The following is a 12,146-nucleotide window of genomic DNA, read 5'->3' as shown; positions in this document are numbered from 1 at the left end:
TTTAGGATCCTCTCCTCCTGGCAGGCTCCTCCCCACCTGACGAGTGGGGTGCCAGCATCCTTCCCTTGCAGTTGTCCCAGTCTCCCCATCCCCAGTGGTTTCTCCACTGAGGAATTAACAGAGAAAAGGTGGAAAGTGTCCTTCTCAGGAAGGAACTCCCCAGAAGCACCCTTGACAGGATGAACTAGCAACATGAGCTGACCTCTTACTCCCTGGGCCTAATGGTGTCTGATGGGGACCTGGAATCACCCTCAGCTTGTAGACGGAACTCTATGAGCCTCCACCCCACCCCAGCGATAAAGGATCCTTGGGTCATCAAGTGAGGAAGCGCTGAGGCAGGGAAGGAGAGAAAGACAAGCGGAGGGGACAGGAGGAATAAACCCTTTGGAAAAACGTTTTCCAGTGCTTGGGACATGACATTTTCGATGGAGGAGGGCTGCTCTTTTGAAGTTACAAGGAAAGAGCCTCTGGGGTACAGGGACAGTCTCTGTTGTCCTTGTATGGTCAGCGGGGACTGGTGGAAGGACCTTGAGTTGCATCCTGCTTTTCCTCCTGACTCAACTGTTGCACCTTAGATGAGCTACCTTGGTTTCTTAGGTCAGAAAAAGTGAAAAACTGAACGCTCCTTGGTCTCATAGCCTTGGGGAGTTATAGTGAGCCAGCACAGAGCTTCAGTTGTGGTTTCATGTCAGCTTCAGCAAGTCCTTGCAGGCTAATGCAGCTCCCAACCCTCAGAGCCCACTGCCCACTCGCCTGGGTGGTAGAGGCAGCAGGCTGCAGGTAGTCACTGGGACTGACAGCGGCAGTGGCAGCCATGCTGGTCTGTGGATCTGTTGGAAGAGAAGAGATGGAGTAATACTCATGGTGCTTGAAAAGAACCCAAGTCCCCTGCCTCAGATTTCCTTTTTGCCTCTATTTGCTGTTGCTTCCCCATGAGAGGCTGATGGCCTTTTCCCACACTACCCTACTCAAAGTTAGCAACCCTACAAAGACCTCTCTCTTTCTCAGACTTAGCCATCCAGGCTGTGAGGACAGCTGGTCCTCCACTGGGCTGTCTTCCAACCATCAAAAAGTCTAGAAGAATGTAAAGATACCGAGACTATAAGAACATGGGCTTCAGTAACTAAGCGGTGCCACCTAATGGAGCCCCCTCTGCCAGGCACTGCTGACTCTCCCCAGCCAGACTGGAGCCCCTATATGGTGGGCAGGGGCGTCCCCCCCCAGCTATTCCTGTAGCTCTGACAAGGCCTTCTGCTCACGCCTGCTGTAACCAGATGCCAAGCCAGTCTGGGAGAGCAGCATCGCTGAGCTGGGATCTCTGACAAGAAGGACACATCCACTCCATGTAAAAGTCTAGATCGCTTTATGCTCAGCCTTTACCACATGAACACAATGGCCTAGGTATCGAGCTATACACATATATAGAGCGAGCGAGCGAGCACACATATGAATAATTGCTTTAAATGAATTTATAGTTTTACATAGCATGATAGGCATGGCCCCATAGTATCACCGAGACTAGGAGAGTTAATAACTGAATGTAATGAGAATGAAAATATCATAAATCCTACTTTTTCTTAAATGTGTATGTAATTCTATATATGAATATAGCAGTGGAAAAAATCTATTTAAAAAAAAAGGCTAAAATGTTAAAAGCCATTATCTCCTGGTGGTAGATTTTTGCTTCATTTAAATAATTTTTCCCATTTTTCTGTATTTTCTCATTTTCCCCACAATGAATATACTCTACTATACTTTCGTTTTAAATAGGGAAAATAAAGAATGCTGAGGAAGTAATGAAGGAATCTCTACTCTGAACTTAGGTCTAATCTAAGAGAAACAGAAGACAAGTAAAATGGAAATCAGGGGAATTTGAAACTCTAAGCCATCTTATAGTTTATAGATCACAAGAAAAAGAGCACCATGCAGAGAGTCAGACTTGTATATACCTCAGACCTTTGGAAAGCAGGTTTCAGGAAGTACAGAAACAAGAAGGGTATCACTCAGAGATGGAAAGAGGAAGAACGGCTCAGGCATTGAGCGACTGGAACCACTCACAGTTTGGCTGGTCTCTGGCTTCTCTTTGGGAGAATGATTCTTAAATGAGAAAAGGTAAAGAAAAGGTAAAGCAGGAAACTGCAGCCCAGGACAGGTTAGTAAGCAGGCTTGTCAATGCCTTAAACGGTTTCCAGGCCCCGAGGCCACATGAGCTGCACTCCACAGGAGGCAGAGACTTTGCAGCAGACTGTGTGAGGAGCCAGAGGGCAGCTCTGGGCAGATCGCACAGGTGGATCCTGAAATATTAGACACTGATCCTCAGCAAAACCCTAGAACAAACGACTGAACAGCGCTACAGTTACTAAGGTAAGGAAGGCAGTGATCTCAAGGAATAAGCATGGGGTTGTTAAAACCAAGTCATACTGAACAAACCTGTTTCTTTTTTATGGGGTTTTGGATGGCTACACTGAGAGAATAGTATACAAAAGCTGTGTATCAACACGGCATTTGATTGAAACGGTCATAGTATTCTAATGAACAAGGGAAAGAACTACATGCAGGATAATAGTCTAGTTTGGGGGCTAAGCTGAACATGCCTCCACCCAAGCGCTGAGATCCAGTCTGTCCTGAGCAGTGTGCTGCTGTGAGGTCATCCAGGGTCTCCTGCTAGAGGTGGGTCTCCCAACCGGGTCGGCAGGGTTCCCCTCGGAGGCTTTTTCTAGCAGAATGTTTTATTCTTGTGTTTTCACTGCGATGATCATCTTTTAAAAATGAACATATACTGGGACATCCCTGGTGGTCCAGTGGTTAAGATTTCGCACTTCCACTGCAGAGGGCATGAGTCTGACCCCTAGTCAGGGCTAGGATCATGCACTGACTTGTGAGGCAGCCAAAAAAGATGAGATGAGTAACTACAGATGAGTAACTGCTGCTTAACCAAGATTTGCACATTTCTGAGCCTCTGTGAGTTGTGCACAACTGTATTGGTACCAAGTGGCACCACTCTAACTACATGGGCTTAAGACAACTTGATTCTGCACATTTAATTCAAGGCACATTTATGCAAAGTGATGGATGATGGCTCTTCAGAAGCCTCGGAGGACCACGTCGCTGGACACTAGAGACTGCAGGGTGGGTGTGCAGAACTCAAGGAGCCAGGGTGTCAAATCTGTGCTGAACGTATACTGACAGCAGCAATTTAGGTTCAGTCAACTTTTCCCCCCAAATGATGCTGTTGATTTTATTGGCTTTTCTTTAGTTATTGAATTAATTTTATAGGAACTACATCTATGAACTGATAAACAGATTGTTATACATAATTACAGTAGGTTGCAGCCTTACAGTGTAAACAACCTAAGTTGACTGAAAAAACATCTTCCCTTTAGAGCAGTGTTTAAACTATTTAGACCATGAACCACAATCATAAAAACAATTTACATCAAGACCCAGTATATGCACATACACCCCCACATACTTCCCCGTCCTGTGCTCATGCAGTAAGAATTTCCTGAAATAAAATTTGCCCTTGCTACATGTGATGGGCTTTGATATTTTTCTACTCTATTTCACTTTTTTAAATGCCAGTTGTGACTCACTAAATTGGTTTTGTGCCCTACAGGCTGGAATCATGGCTTCAAAGCAGTCTATCCACCACCCAAGTTAGGGAAACCATGCAAAAGACCTAGAAGGCAAATTAACTTTATGGATGTCACAAAACTGAGGATTGTAAACACAATGGGTATCTGTACGAGGGTTCAAAGAGAACTTAAAAAAACCGGTATGTGCAGTGCTTAAAAGCATGAGGCTCCAGACCAAAATGAGCGTTCAGACTGTGGGACGGCCGGGGCATTCCTCTCCCAGCCTCAGCGCACCACCTGTAAAACAGAGGTAAGGTCGTCCTGACACAATTCTAGGAGGCGTCAGTAATGAAAAATATTGAGCCTAGAGTGGGTAATCAATAAATGGTGGTTTAAACTTTGAAGTTGAGTAAACACTGCATTTGAGTTAAGAAAAAAAAAAAAAAAATCACACGTATATAGGACAGGAAGACAGAGCTTAATCGTGTTTCTTAAGTGAAAAAGCCCCAGTGGTTTTGACTCAAAGTTATATGGGAAGCAATAGAACCTAGATGTGGTTGCCAAAAAAGCTACTGCAATCTTGGGCTGCATTTCCAAAAGTTCAATCATAGAAAATAATAGTCCTCGTCTGCTCTGTACTGGGCCCCGCCTGGAGTGTCGGGTTCCGTCCTGAGGGATGTTTTGAAAGAGGGATTTTCAAGCGGAGCTTGAGGGCAGCTGTGGTGGGGACCAGGATACCAGAGCAGCAATATCCACCAGGACATCTATTCCACATATGTACTGAATGAGAAGAACCAAGACTTTGGGGTGGAAATTTCAGTTTTCTAGAGGGGAGAACTTTCAAACACTGGGATCAGTTGCCTCTTGAGGTAATGTTCTCCCTTCTCTGGAGTCATTTAGCCAGAGGTGCAATGTGTGTCCCTCCGGCGGGGTGGGAAGGTGCATGAAATGATCTGATCTGAGAATTTAAATCTTTTTATAATCCTTAAACCTCACTGCAGATAAAAACACAGGATGAGTTGGTTGCTGGCAGGGCTGGGAAGGGCAGGCAGGGGCTCTTCCAGGAGGCTCCCCTGGGCTCAGGTTCACTTAGCTAAAAATGGCGAATGACTCTCCCTCTGACATCCCCTGTTATGAAACAGGACGACACCAGGAAAGGATAGAGCACAAACAAAATGAAAACTGGCCCAGCGCTTATTCACCTCCCTTTCCCATCCCTCTCCCTCTGCGGTCATTAGCACCCTGGAGTCAAAGTGTCTAGAGATTCCGCTGGCCTGAGTGGCTTTTCAGTTAGGAAGTTACAGCAGAGTCCTGACGCCACTGCAGAATGAAATCCCAGGATGTGGCAGGGAGATGAGTCTCCATTTTGGTTGTCCAGCTCCACAGCCCGGGGGCCACAAAGCTCTGCGAGACTCTAAGAGAGAAACCACTGGTTTGAGATCTAGAGGAATATTTCAGGGGCCGGCCGGGGAGGAAAATGAAACCAACCAAGATGGTGCGGGGAGAACGCCCTCAGTCTGTGCTGGCGTCAGGACTCTGCTGTAACTTTCCCCTTTCCCTGTCTCGTGAAGTTTTATGGTGATTTGCTATAGCAGCAATTGCAGCTGTCTTAGGCTCCAAGGAAAATTTCCAAGGCTGTCACACAAGGCTTCCAGGCAGGGGCTAGGGGGGTGTTCAGTGCCTGACGGGTCCACCCTTGATTTTCCTTTTCCCTATACTGGAAACCAACTTAATTCCAATTTAAAACCATGAGTGTCTCAGATCTGGATGAACATACAATGGTCTCCACCTCCATTCCTCCAGCTGTAGTTTCCTCATTCCTTGGCCAAACTTAGTGGAAAAGCTGCCAGCACCCTGCTATCCCCCTCCTTTCTCACCTGCTCACTAGGACTTGCACCCCAGGTCTCTGCTGATACTGCACTTGCCAGGCCACCAGGGGCCCCCTCATTGTTAAATTCAATGGACCCCTGACCCTTTGACCATTCCCTCCTCTTGAAATCCCCACAGATTTCCTCCTACCTCTCCAGCCACCTCTTCCCTTTGTGGGCTCCTTTTGCCATTCCTTCAATACGGATGTTCCTCATTATCATCTTCCCCACCCAACACCCATTCCAGAAGTGACTGTGCCCACTCACATGGCTTCAGGTACCTTTCCCAGGTTGATGAGCCCCAGGTCTATGAATGGGCTACACATCTCCCCTCTGAGTGGTGGACCAGTACCTCCAGCCCTCTGTGGGCTTTTCACCTGGGTGAAAAGCCAGAGAACTGCCAATGCCGAGCTGTTACCTGGGCCCTTTCTCTCCCCGGCCTGCTCATCCCCAGTCACCACGGGCCTCCTTCCAGATCCCTGAAGAGCCTCCATCTCTTCCCAGTTCTCATCCCTGCCCTGTCCTTGCTCAGAACTTTCTTCTCTCTTCACTAGCTAACACGACTCACCCTTCAGATCTCAGGCTGGTTTTTTTTCCCCTCAAAATCTACTGTGTAAAAGGCATGTCATTCCTCGGAGAGGCCTTCCAGGAGCCTTGAGATGAGGTTAACTCCTCTGGTAATTCACCATTCATTAAATCATTATGGGCTTAATGTCTCTCTTCCACACTCACGGAAATCAGGGGGCTCAGGTCTGTTTTCACTGCTGAGCTGCTACATCAAGCCTATTACACAGCACAGTGACACCAGTGCCTGAAGGCTGAATGGATAATAAATATTTCTGGTTAACCAGCCCCTCTTCTGGTACTTCCAATCACAATGAAACCAGAGTTCCATCCTCATCACCACCCAATCATCAAGTCCTCCTGGGTCTCCTTCCTAAATATGAATCTCTCTCCATCTGCCTTATGCTAGAGTTAACCACCTTCAACCCAGCCCGGAATACAGCCCAAAGCCTTCAAGATGGCTCCCTAGCCTCTGGCCTAGCCACCTCTAATCCAGCCTCCACAATCTTGTCTGAACAATCTTTTAAAATGTAAATTCACTCAACTACTCCCCCAGATTAAATCCTTCAATCAGTTCAGTTCAATTGCTCAGCATGCCAGGCCTTCCTGTCCAACACCAACTCCCAGAGTTTACTCAAACTCATGTCCATCGAGTCGGTGATGCCATCCAGCCATCTCATCCTCTGTTGTCCCTTTCTCCTCCTGCCCCCAATCCCTCCCAGCATCAGGGTCTTTCCCAATGAGTCAACTCTTCGCATGAGGTGGCCAAAGTATTGGAGTTTCAGCTTCAGCATCAGTCCTTCCAATGAACACCCAGGACTGATCTCCTTTAGGATGGACTGGTTGGATCTCCTTGCAGTCCAAGGGACTCTCAAGAGTCTTCTCCAACACCACAGTTCAAAAGCATCAATTCTTTGGTGCTCAGCTCTCTTTACAGTCCAACTCTCACATCCATACATGACTACTGGAAAAACCATAGCCTTGACTAGACAGACCTTTGCTGGAAAAGTAATGTCTCTGCTTTTTAATATGCTATCTAGGTTGGTCATCGGAGAAAGCAATGGCACCCTACTCCAGTACTCTTGCCTGGAAAATCCCATGGACAGAGGAGCCTGGTAGGCTGCAGTCCATGGGATCACGAAGAGTCGGACACGACTGAGCGACTTCCCTTTCACTTTTCACCTTCATGCATTGGAGAAGGAAATGGCAACCCACTCCAGTGTTCTTGCCTGGAGAATTCCAGGGATGGGGGAACCTGGTGGGTTGCCGTCTATGGGGTCACACAGAGTCGGACACGACTGAAGTGACTTAGCAGCAGCAGCCAGTACTCTTGCCTGGAAAATCCCATGGGCAGAGAAGCCTGGTAGGCTGCAGTCCATGGGGTCGCTAAGAGTCGGACATGACTGAGCAACTTCACTTTCTCTTTTCACTTTCATGCATTGGAGAGGGAAATGGCAACCCACTCCAGTTTCTTGCCTGGAGAATACCAGGCACAGGGGAGCCTGGTGGGCTGCCGTCTATGGGGTCGCACAGAGTTGGACACGACTGAAGCGACTTAGCAGCAGCAGCAGCAGGTTGGTCATAAATTTTCTTCCAAGGAGTAAGCGTCTTTTAATTTCATGGCTGCAATCACCATCTCCAGTGGTTTTGGAGCCCCCCAAAATAAAGTCTGACACTGTTTCCACATCTATTTCCCATTAAGTGATGGGACCAGATGCCATGCTCTTGGTTTTCTGAATGTTGAGCTTTAAGCCAACTTTTTCACTCTCCTCTTCCACTTTCATCAAGAGGCTTTTGAGTTCCTCTTCACTTTCTGCCATAAGGGTGGTGTCATCTGCATATCTGAGGTTATTGATATTTCTCCTGGCAATCTTGATTCCAGCCTGTGCTTCTTCCAGCCCAGCGTTTCTCATGATGTACTGTGCATAGAAGTTAAATAAACAGGGTGACAATACACAGCCTTGACGTACTCCTTTTCCTATTTGGAACCAGTCTGTTGTTCCATGTCCAGTTCTAACGGTTGCTTCCTGACCTGCATATAGGTTTCTCAAGAGGCAGGTCACGTGGTCTGGTATTCCCACCTCTTTCAGAATTTTCCACAGTTTATTGTGATCCACACAGTCAAAGGCTTGGCATAGTCAATAAAGCAGAAATAGGATGTTTTTCTGGAACTCTCTTGCTTTTTCCATGATCCAGTGGATGTTGGCAATTTGATCTCTGGTTCCTCTGCCTTTTCTAAAACCAGCTTGAACATCTGGAATTTCACGGTTCACGTATTGCTGAAGCCTGGCTTGGAGAATTTTGAGCATTACTTTATTAGCGTGTGAGATGAGTGCAATTGTGCAGCAGTTTGAGCATTCTTTGGCATTGCCTTTCTTTGGGATTGGAATGAAAACTGACCTTTTCCAGTCCTGTGGCCACTGCTGAGGTTTCCAAATTTGCTGGCATATTGAATGCAACACTTTCACAGCATCATCTTTCAGGATTTGAACTAGCTCAACTGGAATTCCATCACCTCCACTAGCTTTGTTCGTAGTGATGCTTTCTAAGGCCCTCTTGACTTCACATTCCAGGATGTCTGGCTCTAGGTGAGTGATCACACCATCGTGATTATCTGGGTCGTGAAGCTCTTTTTTGTACAGTTCTTCTGTGTATTCTTGCCACCTCTTCTTAGTATCTTCTGCTTCAGTTAGGTCCATAGCATTTCTGTCCTTTATCGAGCCCATCTTTGCATGAAATGTTCCCTTGGTATCTCTAATTTTCTTCAAGAGATCTCTAGTCTTTCCTATTCTGTTGTTTTCCTCTATTTCTTTGCATTGATCACTGAGAAAGGCTTTCTTATCTCTCCTTGCTATTCTTTGGAACTCTGCATTCAGATGCTTGTATCTTCCTTTTTTCCTTTGCTTTTCGCTTCTCTTCTTTTCACAGCTATTTGTAAGGCCTCCTCAGACAGCCCTTTTGCTTTTTTGCATTTCTTTTTCTTGGGGATGGTCTTGATCCCTGTCTCCTGTACAATGTCATGAACCTCCATCCTAGTTCATCAGGCACTCAATCTATCAGATTTAGTCCCTTAAATCTATTTCTCACTTCCACTGTATAATCAGAAGGGATTTGATTGAGGTCATACCTGAATGGTCTAGTGGTTTTCCCCACTTTCTTCAATTTAAGTCTGAATTTGCCAATAAGGAGTTCATGATCTGAGCCACAGTCAGCTCAGATGAATTTAACTCAGATGACCATTGTATCTACTACTGTGGGCAGGAATCCCTTGGAAGAAATGGAGTAGCCATCATGGTCAACAAAAGAGTCCGAAATGCAGTACTTGGATGCAGTCTCAAAAACGACAGAATGATCTCTGTTCATTTCCAAGGCAAACCATTCAATATCACAGTAATCCAAGCCTGTGCCCCAACCAGTAATGCTGAAGAAGCTGAACGGTTCTATGAAGACCTACAAGACCTTTTAGAACTAACACCCAAAAAAGATGTCCTTTTCATTATAGGGGACTGGAATGCAAAAGTAGGAAGTCAAGAAACACCTGGAGTAACAGGTAAATTTGGCCTTGGAGTATGGAATGAAGCAGGGCAAAGGCTAATAGAGTTTTGCCAAGAGAACGCACTGATCATAGCAAACACCCTCTTCCAACAATACAAGAGAAGACTCTACACATGGACATTGCCAGAGGGTCAACACCAAAATCAGACTGATTATATTCTTTGCAGCCAAAGATGGAGAAGCTCTATACAGTCAGCAAAAAAATCCTTCAATAGTTTAGGCCAAAAAAAGCTGCCCCTCCCTGACCACCTCCCCCCTCCCCGCCCCCAACCTCTCCTACTTTATCTCTTGCCCTTTCAACTCTCTCCCCAAACATTTCAGGAACTACAAGACATTCTCACCCGGAGCCTAAGCACAGTCTCTCCCATTTGTCTGGCCAACTCCAGTCCTTCTTCAGAGCTCCTGTGTAGCCCTCCTGACATCTGGGGCAAGTGCTCCCCACGTGTGAGGCAAGTGCAGCTGCTCTGTGCCAGTGTATATGCACCATGGGACCCTCACAGAACTTTCCCCCCGCAACAGGGCAGGGAGCGCAGCTCGTTCTAGAGCTCTTTCCATAGGCTGCCTCAGGGAGTACCACGTAACAGGAAGAAGCTTCAGACAGGACCCTGGAGCCCTGGCCATCACACTGGGGGTTGTTTCACTAGTCTTTCACTTGAGAATACCACTCTTGAGCCAGGGAATGAGAGAGAAGGGAAACAAAGAAACACAGCTGAGAAAGAACTTGGCTCAAATTCCATAGCCAGGCCTTGGGGGTACTTGTTTTTACTGTGTCGTGGGGTCTTACCACCCTAACTATGGCGTTCTTGGCTGTCTGCTATGCTATTTCCCCTAGAGGAATTTCACTCTGTGCAAACAGTTCTTCTGTGGCTATTTTGGTCAGCTCACCTGGGCCTGAAGCCAGCAACAGTTCCTAGGCCCAGTCCAGTTGCCTAGCCTGGAAGAATTCAGAGCTGGTAAGGGAAAGACTAAACCATAGCTGGTTTTAGGAAACTAAGCTGGACCTCAAAGGGAGCTAAGAATGGACTGAGACAGAGAAAGGATCAAGAAAGACTCTAAAATACTCTGAGCAAAAATCCAACAATTAGAATAATCATATAAAAGAGATCCATAACAGTAGAAGGAATTTCATTGATTTTCATGAAAAGAGAATAGTTCCAGGTGTGGCTATTGCCAGAGGCAAGTAAAGACTGCAGATCCTGTCTCCACCCACTTATTGAGCCCTCCAGTCTTCTCCCAACTTTGACCTCAGCCTCAGCCCACGTGTGTGTCCACAATTTCACCAAGAAGACTTCCTTTATCAGCCAAGATCCGTTATTTCTCTCCTTATCGAACAAAACTCCTCACAACAGCCACTGTACTTGCTGTCCCTCATTGCTCTCCTTCCAGTCTTTCTTGAACCTGTTTCAGCCAGGTTGCCCCTTTCCATCCACACCACAAAAATCAGCCCCACCACCAGGGACCTCCACTTTGCCAAGCTGGATGGTTAATTCTTAGATCTAGGCTTGTGTTATCTGACAGTTGGCCCCTCTTCCTCCTTAAAATAACATCTTCACTTGGCTTGCAGGGTGGCCTATTACCCCTCTGGCTGCTTCTTCTAAGATTCCTTGGCTGGGTCTGTCTCTCAAATTCTAAATGCTTAGTCTGCTCCAGGGCTCAGTCTTAGGTCCTGTTTTTTTTTTTTCTGTTACACCTGTTTGTTGGGGGATTTCATCTAGTCTGGTAGCTTTAGAAACCAATCATATATATAGGTTCATACAGACCTAGTCCGGGCTTCCCTGGTGGTTCAGTGCTAAAGAATCTGCCTGGAATGCAGGAGACACAGGTTCGATCACTGAGTCGGCAAGATCCCCTGGAGAAGAATATGGCAACCCACTCCAGTATTCTTGCCTGGAAAATCCCATGGACAGAGAAATCTGATGGGCTACGGTCCATGGGATTGCAAGAGTCGGACACAACTTAGTGACTAAACCACCACAGTTCTGATGACTCCTAAACATATATTCAGACGTGTATATCTTGACTGCCTACTGTTATCTCCCCTTGGATGTACTGGTAAGCAACTCAAGCCTGCCCTAGCCCCAAAGAGGGCTCCTGTTAGCTCCCTAATTCTGTGCCTCCTTCAAACTTCCCCAGGGCAGTGAATGGAACTCCACTTTTTCAGCTTTTCAGCCCTAAAACCTTGGGAGTCACCCTCGATCTTTCTTTTTTCCACTCTGTATTAGTTGCTCAGTCCTGTTGGACTCTTTTGTGTCCTCATGGACTGTAGCCTGCCAAGCTCCTCTGTCCATGGAATTTTCCAGGCAAGAATACTGGAATGGGTAGCCATTCCCTTTTCCAGGGGATCTTCCCAACCCAGGGACTGAACCCGGGTCTCCGCATTGCAGGCAGATTCTTTACTGTCTTAGTCACTAGGGAAGCCCACTCTCTACTTGTCAAGAAACACTTGAGCTCTATCTTCAAAATATACACAGAATCTGACTGCTTTCACAACCACTTTTTTTTATCACCCAGGTTCAGGTCCCCATCATCTCTCGCTTGGATAACTGTGAAAGTCTCCTAGCTGGGCTTCTGATTTTGTCCCTGC

General features: G+C 46.6%; 1 protein-coding gene across 4 annotated transcripts in view; it reads right to left on the bottom strand.

Annotated features, from left to right (window-relative positions):
* SP2 (Sp2 transcription factor) overlaps nt 1–12,146 on the bottom strand; it is a 31,199-nt gene that overhangs the window by 10,687 nt on the left and 8,366 nt on the right. For 3 of the 4 annotated variants that reach the window (XM_055576071.1, XM_055576072.1, XM_055576070.1), the window contains exon 2: nt 754–830. In XM_055576071.1, the coding sequence (XP_055432046.1) occupies nt 754–830 (77 nt within the window). Of the gene's footprint in view, nt 1–753; nt 831–1,949; nt 2,719–12,146 lie in introns of those variants that run through there. The other variant, XM_055576073.1, reaches the window with a different exon arrangement.

Source organism: Bubalus kerabau, chromosome 4 (assembly GCF_029407905.1).
Source record: "Bubalus kerabau isolate K-KA32 ecotype Philippines breed swamp buffalo chromosome 4, PCC_UOA_SB_1v2, whole genome shotgun sequence".
Lineage (NCBI taxonomy): Eukaryota > Metazoa > Chordata > Mammalia > Artiodactyla > Bovidae > Bubalus > Bubalus kerabau.
The sequence above is the reverse complement of the archived record's forward strand: the minus strand, read 5'-3'. Positions and strand labels throughout refer to the sequence as shown.